General features: G+C 36.8%; 1 protein-coding gene across 1 annotated transcript in view; it reads left to right on the forward strand.

Annotated features, from left to right (window-relative positions):
* Window positions 1-13062, forward strand: part of adam10a (ADAM metallopeptidase domain 10a) — a 35333-nt gene that overhangs the window by 758 nt on the left and 21513 nt on the right. The window contains exon 2 of the mRNA XM_026168891.2: window positions 5597-5747. Within this exon, the coding sequence (XP_026024676.2) occupies window positions 5597-5747 (151 nt within the window). The remainder of the gene's footprint in view (window positions 1-5596; window positions 5748-13062) is intronic.

A 13062-nucleotide genomic window follows, 5' to 3' on the forward strand; every position in this document is an offset into this window, starting at 1 on the left:
AAGCAAAATACGGTACTTTTTTCTACTGCTGACTCAAGCATTTGGTCGAAAGAGATGATATATATCCCGTTCTTACCGTGGATGAGTAACTACCTGGGTGTCGATATATTATAAGTTTTAATATAACTTAACCACCTTACAAAACTTTGTCCAGGCCCTTCTTAATAACATATTTTCTACAGTATGTCAGATTGGTACTTTAATTGTACTTTAGGCATCAACATTTGTAAGACAAACAGAGCAAAACTGTGATTTTGTGTAACTGGTGATATTAAAATAGATATAATTTGTGTGTAAATGAAAATAAAATCATCGCTAAGGGGTTATTTCCAGATTTAGTACAGTTACACCACCTGCTTCACAAAACACCAAGACAGACGAGCTTAAGCTCACAGTGTAAAATGTGTGCATGTGATTAACTGCAGATACTACACCTGTGAAGTTTTATTATCTGTGAGGGCAGTGACAGATTTATTGAGAGCTGGGGGCTGTCATGAAGAATCAGGACAGGAAAACCAAATAGAAATTGATTTCTGCCTTGTGTTGGTAATGAGCTGCTGTGCTACTTTCATATAATTGTATAATCTGGCAAGATAGCTGGTACATTATTATTCAATTTTCACTTTTTAACATCTGTCAAACCTTCATTAAAAAGTTCTAATATCCTGTGGCAAAATATTGCTGCTGTGTTTGAAAAATTGCTTAATCTGTCATTATAAATAATTCAGTTTCTTGGCTTATTTCAGATTTGTTTCATTGTGATTACACATTAATCTTCTTTATGTCTTTAAAACCTTCATTTGACATGTCAAGATTAAGTACAAAGTGCATCAACGTATTTGCATAAAACATCTGTACTGGCGTTTTTTTGTTTGTTTTGTTTTTTGCAGTAGCACAAGTGAAATTGTGACTCAAGTGACTACGTTTTTTCCCCCCTGCTTCCATCTCACAACTTTACCTTTTTTTTCTTTTTCTTTTTTTTTTTGTGTCTGATCAGAAATGTATTTTGAGCTTTCAAATCAAATCAAATCAAATCACTTTTATTGTCACATCACATGTGCAGGCACACTGGCACAGCACATGCGAGTGAAATTCTTGTGTGCGAGCCCCACAAGCAACAGAGATGTGCAAACACAACAACACAAACGAGCAAAATACAAGAATGGCCAACCTGAAACTAATAAATATATGTACAATATATAATAGTGTATGCATTTCTGGATGTGTATACTAAATATTTTCCTACGTGTGTGTGTGTGTGTGTGTGTGTGTGTGTGTGTGTGTGTGTGTATACACATTTTTACAAATTAAATAGTAAAAATAAATAAATAAATAAATAATAATAATAAAATATATAAAATATACAGAGTTGAATATGTGCAAAACGAGTGGCATTTATATACAGTGTGGAGTGCATAATGTTGAAGTTCCAGTGGTGAAGCTGAGGTGTCTATGACGTGTTCAGCAGTCTGATGGCCTGGTGGAAAAAGCTGTCTCTCAGTCTGCTGGTACGGGACCGGATGCTGCAGAACCTCCTTCCTGATGGAAGCAGTCTGAACAGTTTATGGCTGGGGTGACTGGAGTCCTTGATGATCCTCCCCGCTTTCCTCAGGCAGCGCTTCCTGTAGATGTCTTGGAGGGAGGGAAGCTCACCTCCAATTATCCGTTCAGAGCACCGCACTACTTGCTGGAGAGCTTTGCAGTTGTAGGCGGTGTGTCCACTGATGTGAACACCAACATGAGGAAACACTATTTATATTCTTGAAAGGGATCGGGAAGGTGGGGCCAGAAATGTCCTGATCAAAACTTCACGCTTTGTGTTTTTTAAATTTTATTAATTAATTTATTTTATCAGTTTAACATAAGCTAAAAGATTGCATTCCAGAGTTTTCAGATGTACAACATGACTGATTTATTATACAAGCTCAGTTGTTTTTTAAAAAATGTTTTTCCACAAAGCTTCAAACAAATGGCTTTATGTCATTCCACATGTACCTCTGAAAGATATGTTTGATGTAAGAGGGGCCATTGCAATTGAGTTTGCAATTTGATAGCTTGTTAGTAATGATGGCGTGACATGCAACAACCAATCTTACTCTGTTTACATGCCCAGACATTTTCGAGGAAGTCTGTGTTTCATGTAATGTAGGTTATTTCACTTTCGCACAGCTGCTGTTACTTGGCCTTCTCACAGTCACAGCTTCCTGCAGACATTTTTTGAGTAATGTAGAGTGAATTTTTGTTGTGGACTTGATGCCTACAGGTTTTTGCCAACCCACTTAATTTTTTTTTCAGTACTGTATGATATAAAATGTTAAGGAGAGACATTTTAGTCGGGTGCCTGAGATATTGTCTTAGCCGGGCTGCCAGGACCCAGCGTGCATGGCAATGCGAGGCTCAGCTCAGTTCTGATCCATGCTGTGACCATGTCTTTGCTTCCTGTCAGCAGGTTTTTTATCTCTCTCTCTCTGTCTTGCACTTTCCTGCAGGACTTGAGAGTGAAAACAGATTGCTCTGTAGTGATGATGCCTTTTCAGTAAAACTCACTGGCAGTTTAAATGAATTTTTTGTTGCTATCAGTCTGAAGTGAACTATGTAGTTCCTAATAGTGTTGGATAGTATTGTCACATAATGATTTATTGTACTTTTTTATTGTTACAATAAAAATGGAAAATGTTTTAAAAAACAGAAGAAGAATAAAAGTAAAAGAAAGCAATCCAAAGGAACCAACTGATGTGATTAATGTAGGGTATTAATAGAGATGTTAATGCAAGCAACTAAGAGCTTCATTTTGAAAGTAATGTATTTTGCAACCACTGGAAATCAAAATGCATTAAAAATCTCAATTGAATTCCAATTTTTGTGCATGCTATTTTATAAATTATAGATACACATAAAGGTTGTGTACATTATGTTATAAATCACATACACAACATCATGTCATTTTTCCTGTCTTCCTCCGCTTACCCCTAACCAGTTGGGGCGATGGCTGCCCCTCCATGAGCCTTTGAGCCATGAGTTTTTCATTCCCAGCATCGCCAAGGACTTGCTCATAGGGCATTGTCTGACTGTTGGGTTTTTGTCTCTTATTGTAGGGTCTTTACGTTAACATGTTAACCACCTTGAGGCAACTGTTGTTCTGATTTGGTGCTATATAAATAAAACTGGATAGAAATTAAATACATGCATATTCACATGGTAGTGATGACTTTATGTTAAGAATGCAGTGTATTTTATGGCTACAATTTAGGTAGTCCAGTCAATGTTGTATTTCAGTTTGGCTGGAATGTTGACATGCGAGTAGAGCAATCCTCGCTTTTTACCTTTTTTGGATTTTGTGTGTGTGTGTGTGTGTGTGTGTGTGGTATGAGTTGTGAGGTATGCAATGACGTGGAACAAATTAACTCAGATAGTACTGGTTTGATGTTTAAACCTATTTGATCTGGTTTAACTTCCTGAAACATCCTGATCAACACATTTTTAGTAATAAAGAGTAGTTGTATTAAATATATATATATATTTATATAATATATATAATATAAATATAATATAATATAATAAATATATATAATAATAAATATATATAAAATATAAAATATATAAAATATATATAATAAATATAATATATATATAGTAGTTATATTAAATATAGTTGATTTGAATTCTTTGTTGTCACTGAGAGAAGGAAGTGTCTTTTTAACCTTTTCAACATTGTGTAGCTGCCTGCATTTTAGATTCTTTTCAGGCTTGTAACATTCAGGATGTGATGTTTACACACAACATGAAAAAAACCTGCTTAGTAAGATGTCTGTGTATGGGAATCAAGAGTTATATAGAGATTTTAGTAAGTAAAACAACATTACATTTTGTTATATTGTTTATGTTTACAATTCCACCTTTTATCGCTGCCCAGGAGGTTTTGGTAATGTTTGCTTGCATGTCATTCTGCCTGTAAACACGATTAGCTTGAAAAGTTTTGGGTGAATTTTGATCGACTTTTGTGGGAGGTGGAGTGGGGTACTGCTATCAATCATTTAAAATTTGGCTTACATCCACCAAGGTCTTCAAGGTCTTAATTAAAATAAAGTGTGCCATATCCATATTTTCACTGCACTACAAACATAAAGTATATTAAAAACAAAACAAACAAAGAAAACACAATGAATATATAGAAAATACAAAACTACTCCCTTAAAAGTAAGTACTGCCCAGAGAGTGAGCTGCCTTGGCGGACGTTTGCGCTCTTGGCGTGGTTCTTGTATTTGTTTTGCAACAATAACCTGTGTGTGTGTGTGGGTTGCAGTAAGATGGTACATTTTTTGTTAGTGATAGTTTTCTCAGGTATTTGAAAGCTGCATAAAATGTTAACCTGCTCTTACAACTGGCTTAACTCTGTAACCCTTAACATAAGCTAAAAGATTTCATTCCAGAGTCTTTAGATGGAGAGCATGACTGATTTATCATACAAGCTCAGAGTTGTTTTAGGAACATGTTTTTCTACCGTGAAGGCATCCGGAGATACCTGTCAGCATTCTTTTTGAAACCGTGTACATAAAGAGGTCAAATGTGACATGATATCTTACACACACACACACTGCATACTTCATTATATACATAATATACGAATGAAGTTGGTGAGACCTCCTGCAAAGGTTGATCTGTGTTGTCTGTGTAGTTTGCAAACATTATTTTCCTTGTTTAATGAGACTAAAGAAGATGGTTGTTGAAATATTTTCTAAGTGCATTCATAGACAAGTTCATGCTAGCCTGGAGCAGCCTCTCCCTGTATGGGGAGTTATGCCTCCCACTGACATGGAAATTATGTAGTTGTCAACAGAACAGTGCAACGTAAAAATGCAGATAATGTGGAGCATCTACATCATCTATTTTTGCATTTTTGAGTCTAGGTATCTCTTAGTCATGTGCAGAAAATCCTACAGTACAAAAAGATTAGAACTTGATCTTACTAACAAATCCTTAAATCGAGTCATAGCTGAGGATTTTTTTTTAAGGCCACCAGAGTTGCACAGACACCGATAGACAGACAGATAGATGGACACACACACACACACACACACACACCCCTTTGAATGTAGATTAGCATTTAAGCAGCCTGCAACAAGCTCACACAATGCTATACAGTACTACTGAAACAGACCCTCGTCACCTGATCGTATCATGTGCTCCTCACTTGTATTTTAAACTGAACACTAGCTTTGTTTTTGTGAAAAGAACAAAGAAAAGGGTCGGTATGGATGCCGGTAGGGTTTTACCTCAGGGGATGTTATAGCAATTGGCTGAATAAGCCTGTTAAGCATGTTTAGCGAGTGCGGGCTTGTACTAAAGCTAGCCAGTATTGTAGAGATCGATTGCTCCATAGGCCATTTCCATTGAAAGATTGGCACGTCAGGAAAATCATGGATAGAAATGATAAAAACGAATTATCTCAGAATTACATGCTAATCTACAGTGGAAAAATGTCAGCGATACGTGAATGAAATTTTAATTATCATTTGATTAATAAAACAATATAAAAACCTATTCGTTTTGATACTGTTGTTGACCAGTACTAAAAAGCTGTTGAACTCTCTTTCAGGTCAGTTTGGGAACCCTTTGAACAAGTATATTCGCCACTATGAGGGTTTATCATATGACACAGAAGCCTTGCACAGCCGTCACCAGAGAGCTAAAAGGGCGCTCTCTCCTCAAGACAGCACCGTGCAGCTGGACTTCCATGCACACGGAAGGTCAGTTTAAGTAGAAACACACACAGCCTTCCTCATGTAGTCACTCTTTCTTTCTGTGCTGACTCAGTTCATGTCCAAGTCTATTATTCTTGTGATCAGTAATTTATATTCCAGCCCTAGGATCAAACAAGAAGTATTTATTTTTATTACTCAGTGGGTTTTTTTTTTTTTTTTTTTTTTTGGTTTTTTTTTTTTAGTAATGTGAAACACCTTTTCATAAATTCTTACTGCTTTGTGTGTTGTGGTGATATTTATCAGGTTTTGGTTTTTCTAGTCTTGGTCTGTGTGCACTTTGTTGCCACTGCAAGATTATACTGCACCTTTTTGCATGGATGATCAGCAAGCCGTATATTTGCCTGTCAAATTGATAAGTGCAAGCTCTGTTGCCTAATGCCTTTATACATGACATATTGTGTATTTTGTGACTTGGTTATGCTGGTTCCCTGTTAAAACTAGAGCTGCAGCCAATATGAAATGTTTTTTCAGTGTTATCATACTGGCAGACATACAGTACATACCAAGGAATTGCAAAAGAGCTAAGAAGAATAGCTTTGTATAATTTGTAGTATAATTAGTATAATTTGATTTTCCTTTCTAACTCTTATTATCATCTTGGAGATGGGCGGTGATATTTGAGATCAGTGATGCTTGGTGATTGCCCGTCAAGATAAGACATGGCTTGTTTTCTTATTAAGTATGTACAGCTAATAAATTACTGTGGAAATTAATTTGCTCACCATGGTTTCAGTTTGTGTTGGTTGTGGCTGTATATACAGAGCTGAGCTGAGAGAGGGAGTTGTAGAAAGGTCAATGGAAAATATCTCTTTATTATTTGGCTAAGATACTAGTTATAGTCCTTAAGATAAGACTCATTGCTCAAAGTTCAAACTCAGGTTTTTTCATGTTTCATTTTAACCTGAGAGATTCAGTTTTCATTTATATACATTATCCAAGGATGACCCTTCATCAAACCCATGTCATCTGAGTGCAGTGGTGCCACCCTTGTTTTGGAAACGGGCAACAACACAAATGTTCCCAGATTTGTATCAGCTGAATTTTTGCCATCTCCTGTAAAGGAACAACACTCTGCAACAAAAATGTGTAAGAATTACACATTTTCACATGAACTTGTGAAACGCAGTTAAAGCAGTCAATGCTGTTAATTCATTTTGCAGAAGGTACTTTTAGGTGTGTTTTCAAAAGGTTATTAAGAATTTAAACATTTGTTTTTAAAATGGCAATCGGACTCATACTACTTTAGTGTTTTTCTAATCAGAGTACTTTCTGTGACAGCCTCATTTACACATTCACGCAGGGCTTTAACATTTGCATTTTTAAGCGCTTTGTCTAAAATTCACATACTCACACTCCAGTGGATACATTGGGGCAACTTGGGTTTCAATATCTTGCCCAAGGACACTTTGACTTGTATGGTGAGTTCCCAGTTGGAATGTTTTTTGACAAATGCCCCCTCAACTTGGATTTTCCACCCAGAAAGCCCGTTGTTAGCAATCCAAATGGGGACACTGAACATAAAATGATAGGGAAACCGTTTATTTTTAATCTGTACTGCCACTGTTGTGTATTTGCGACTCACTAAATAAGGCATACACAGAGGAGTGAGCAGGCTCTAGCCACGAATGTGTTTTAAGTGCAAAGAAAATTTAAACAAAATGCTGTATTGCTAGTGATACCTGACTGGCTGAGCCTTGCTAAGAACTGAAACAAAACTTGTTTTTTTCTTGCTTTTTCTGAAGCATACTAACTTGAAATCTGGGATGCAGTAGTAGACTGGAAGAACCAGGGATCTGGTCTACCTTGTTAGCCACAGGTTCCCTTCTTTTGGTCAAAATGTTCACAATGATAATAATTTGGAGCTTGTATTATTCCTAATCTACACGAATGAATTTCTAATTTAGCATGACATCCAATCATTTTAAATGTGTCCATGCAGTCCATGTCTTTGTGAGACAGGTATATTTACTGAATAAAGAGGCACTGTAAGACAAAACTGTGTAAATGCTCAACAAAACCAAAGACGAGCAACATTGATTGGTTTGTTTATTTATTGTAGCCGCGTCTATGTGAATACATTTATGAAACTAGACCCTGAATGATTTTTAAGATCAATACCAATATTTGGTGATTTTAAATTCCAATATATTGGCCAATATTTTTTTCAGGCACATGAAACAAGCATCTGTTTATTATGTGTAGTTATTTATGAGTACTTGCTAAAATATTATGACAATACAGTTTATAATCTTGTTTTATTGTCACAGGTTATGGATTACTCATTTATGTTCTGTCTAAGTCTGTGCAGATCAGCTGGTTGTTGTGTTTGTGGGTTTGAAACACATGTTGCCAGTAGGGAAGATGCAAACTATGCAACTCAAACATTCATGAATCAGCTGAAGCGTGTTCCCCCTGTCTCTTCTTTCCTTTTTAAAAAATATTTAAATTAGTTGCGGTTATAAACTCTGATTCCAGTATATTCGCTAATGTTTTTACTGACGTTTTGTGCAGTGATACTGTTTCATTCCTTATTATTATTATTATTATTATTATTATTATTATTATTATTATTTATTTTTTTTAATTCTTTTTTTTTTTTCTTTTGTCCTTTCTTTCAGTTTTTTGGTATATTGATACCAGTGGCTTTTTACCCAGCTTTTGCGCTTTTTCCAGTTGTTGCTGAATCTTGCAGAACTTGTTAGCATTGCCTTATTGGGTTGGCCAGAAAATATGATCTCCTCTCAAAAAAATTCAGCTTATAGGAAAGATTCTGCTCAATCATCTGCATCATTTGTGAATCATAAAAGCTCACTTGTAAGTAAAAGCCTTAGAATCTGCAGCAGTAGGAGCAGTAAATGGTCCACTGCTTACTCCACAAATACATAAGGCTGGGTGGTTCATGCTTGGGATCGACTGTATTCAGCATCCTAAATCCAGGATTTTTGACTGCGTAAGTGGATATCACTTCTTTAACCGTATGAGCTTTCCTTCAATTACTTCCCTGTCTTGTTATATAGGTTGCCACTGTAAAGTGAGGCAGCTTTTTATCTATGGCCCTGGAACTGAGATTGGTCTGAGGCTCCGAATTTAAGGAGACACACTGTTCGTATTCCACTGTGCGAAGGAGGCTTGTCATGCTTCCACTTTTAGTTTGAACTGAGTTTTTTACTTTACATGGCACAGTTGTCTGTTTGAGGTTATATTGAAGCATATGAGTAAAATTTGAGTGTTCTAAATGAAGAAGCTCACACTTGCAGGCTTATTTCATTTTTGTAGACTAGACATTTTGCACATTGTGCAAAAGCGAAACTTAGTTTGAAAAGTCATGTAGCTCTACTGCCTGTTTTGGTGAGATAACCACTTTAACTCTCTGAGCATACTGCAGTTTCCAAAAACGGCTGCAGTATACCTGCTGTACATCAGTATGATTTATATTATGGAAGCATTAAGGAGCAAGAACTGCACAGATAATGCTGCCTACCTGTTACATTTGAGTTCTAAAAAGTTTCTTAGATTTTTCTTTGAAATAAGTGGACACTTAGTTATAAAGTGTCCAGTTTTCTGCAGTATCACATGGAGTGTAGAAACCTTTGCACATATTAAAACTGTGTGTCAGGTATTACTTGTACAAGATAATTTACTAGACATGTCTGACAGTTGCTAGTTATCATGCCAGTTAGAAATATCTAGATTTAACTAAGAGGTCTTGAGGCTTGATGTTCACATCGCATTGCATACTAGAACTTATTTTCTTTTCTTCTCCTCATCCATAATCAGCTAGAGCAGATGGCTGCAACTCCCTGAGCTTGGTTCTGCTGAGGTTTCTTACTGATAAAGGAGTTTTTCCTTCCCACTGTCGCCAAGTGCTTGCTCCTAGGGGTCATCTGATTGTTGGGGTTTTCTCTGTATTATTGTAGGGTCTTTATCTTCTAATATGCAGTGTATGGAGGCAACTGTTGTTGTGAGTTGGTGCTATATAAATAAAACTGAATTGAATTAACCTGTAGCAGAGATGAGGAGCTACAGAGATGTGGTAAAAAAAACAAAACAAAAAGTGAACTAATAATTGACCACTTTCTTTCAGTTTTTCAAAGCTGAGCAATAATATTAATAAAAGTAGCTGTACCACAGACTATAATACTATGCCACTTGACATTAAGCTTGTGTCTTATGTCCTGACTGAATTCATTTAGTGTGTGCAAATTAAGGCTAACACTCTCCCTTCTGTGAAAACTCAAGGCCAGGCTGTTTGGCACTGTAGAGGTTTGTTGTAACGAGAGAAAAGCGTTCTTCTGTATGCCCACTCGCATGAGTATTTGTGGCCAGATCAGGTGACAGAAGAAGGCAAGTCACAGGGTCTCTGTGTAGGGCTTCTTTACAAAGTGAAGTGCCATAGCAAGCATGTGCTAATGCAATGCTTGTGATTGTGATATAATTCACATTTCTTTGTAGTTTATAGCTTAATAATGAATTAATAAGACGCATAAGTGTTTTTTTTCCTTAATTATAAAAATATTTGACAAAAAACATTATTATTATTATTATTATTATTATTGAAGCAGTCAAACAATGCAGCTTATCCATTAATGAATGTTAAAGTTAAGGTTCATACCACATTTTACCACTTTAACCAGAATCTCTTAGGACTGCTTCCCAGTTATGTCTTGATTTCATCTCTTACTCTCCTCTCGTTGTCCTTGTTTCCCACTTTCTGCACTGATATTTAACAACTTCTGACCTGATTTGATTTCTTCCAATTAAGTAATTTGGGAATACTATGATTTTACGATGATTCATTGTGACCAAGCGACTTAATATTGTAAATAGAGCTCTATGTAGTGATAAGTAGGTATTGCCCCCTTTTTAGTTGGAATTTTCTCTGTAGAAATGTCTTGAGGGCACCCCATCTCTGTGTGCTTGGCCTGCTTACTAAGCAGTGGATGACTGTCAGATGCTTGATTCAGTATGTTCAGCAATTGGGATTTGTCTGAATAATTTAGCAGTGAGCTGCTGCTGTGAGACGAGTACCACTGGGTTTATCCTTGGATTCCTCTCTTCTTGTCTTGCGGCCCATGTTGATTTGTTGGTATTTTTTCTGGTCTCTTCTTTCTTTCTCTTTTTTGTCTAGGGCACTTTATAGTTTAGTGATTAGAAACACACTAAATGTGTTTGTTTTTCCACACATTGCAGGAGAGACATGCTTCCCACTAAACCTGCTAAGATAGCTAAATCACATATACAGGTGCAGTTAAGCTGCATTGTTCTGCAAAGCCCAAGCCAACTGTTCAAGTCTTACTTCTTCATTTACTGCTTTGTTTTCTCCCCTTTCTTCGGATTTCCTGCTTCTCTGTTCTCTGAACACACTAAGCTCCTTTACTGAGTTGCTGCGCTCTGAACCTTGACTCACATGGGTGTCAACGACTTGTGGCAGACATGATTGAGCCCCTGCAGTCTGTTTCTTCATGAACTTTGGGATGGAAATTCTGAATAGGAAAGCCTTTTAGATGCTTTTTAGTGTATTTCTATACACCTTTTTTGCTATTATTGCAATACAAAAGATGTAACCCACGATTCCTCTTTGCCAAGCTTCTCGATACACAGGAAACACTGCCAAAACTGTATTGTTCAACTGCTTCAGAAACAAGAGCAGCCACATCCTAAGTGTAGAACAGTTTTTTATAACAGAATAACCAGTGGTTTGTGACTTCAGTGGTACACCTGGCTGCTGTGGGGAAGTTGTCGCAGAGGTGTTAACTTCTAAGATGAGGAGGCAAATGTTGCAAAGTAGGCAGTTAGGTTTTAGACTTTGTAAGGCTTCTTACCAACTAGTCATTCTCTTTTTGAACCCAACCACAGACAGTGTCTCAATCCCTGATGACTAACTCTAAATACATGACAGTGCAGGTTATATTTCTAAGTGAATAATTTGCTTTGGCTGTGACCGGAATTATATTTATGAAGGCAGATTTATTGTTTTAGTGCCAGTATGAGTAATAAGCCAAGGAAACTATACTGTATCTGTTGCTATCTCTGTGTAACACTGCCGACTTCAAACAGCAGGTCATGTTGCAGCCATTGTCGTACAGGTTTAGCAGTTCTCTTATTTCATCGTCTCCTCTTCTGTGTCAAATATTTGATCCTTTTTCTTTCTCTTGGCTTCAGCTGAAATGCTCTTTGGGCAGAAAATCTGTAGACGAGGCCAGCTTGTGTTTGACTGCAAATCTACTTGATCCGTCTAGGTTATTATACATGTTTGTATCTATAAAAAGCATTCCTAATGACATAACAAAGTTTTTACCAAACTGAATACTAACCAAAAGCAAGGCTGTTTCATTCAGCATATCATTTGGTACAATGAACCAATACATGGAAAATAAACAGTAATAAAAAAGGGGTGTGAAATGAAAACTGGACTGGGAAAAACTGAATGCAGGTCAAAAAGTCATCCTGGGGAGGGAAATCCTGAACTGTCTGAGCCATGAATAATGCCTTGCTTTCTAACTCTGCCAGACACTCCCTGACACGTTGTACTGCTCAGAGCATTTATTTGCATTTTGTGTTTTCATTTTGTTTTGCTCTATGAATGTTTCCATGATTGTTGTGTAGAAATGTTACTGTAAGATCCTTAGTCTGAAACAAACCTGTATACTGGAACATCAAGAAAACTTCACAGCATACACTTTGTTCTCAGTAGTATTATGTCCTCTATGACCTGAGATTATCTTAGCTTTGGTTTGGAGACTAATGTGCAGCTGAGGGATTGAAGAACATGCACACATCCTGCCCGACTATGATTAATCTCATTACCATGCCTGCCTATAAGGGCAACTGTGGTATTTAAAATGAGTTAAAAAAAAAAAAGAAAAAGGTGTGGAGTACTTTCAAAATCTGTTAAACAGCCTACTTTAGCTTAAAGATTTCCTGCTGTGAACAGCTTTTTGGCCTTACTGATGATTGTGTAAACACACCAAAGCCAAAAAGGTCTTGAGCCATTTAAGGTTAATACTGAGTCATGTGGAGGAATTTATAATTTGTCAGGAGATTTCTGATAAGGAGTTTGCATCTGAACTGCTCAAGCCTTAGAACCACTAACTTCTCATAAGTGCCTCATGTGAGCGCCATGTGACGTTTGCCTTTTTGCCTTTTACATCATTCTCATCATTTCCACTGAAAGTGTTACATAAAACAGTGTCTGTGCACTTGCAAGGTTCATGTGGTTTTCCTTGTGACATAATTCGTCTGACTCACTGAGCTGCCTACTCGGTAACAACACTAGAACGGTGAACCTCTGTAAACATTA

The sequence above is a fragment of the Astatotilapia calliptera genome, chromosome 1, assembly GCF_964374335.1.
Source record: "Astatotilapia calliptera chromosome 1, fAstCal68.1, whole genome shotgun sequence".
Lineage (NCBI taxonomy): Eukaryota > Metazoa > Chordata > Actinopteri > Cichliformes > Cichlidae > Astatotilapia > Astatotilapia calliptera.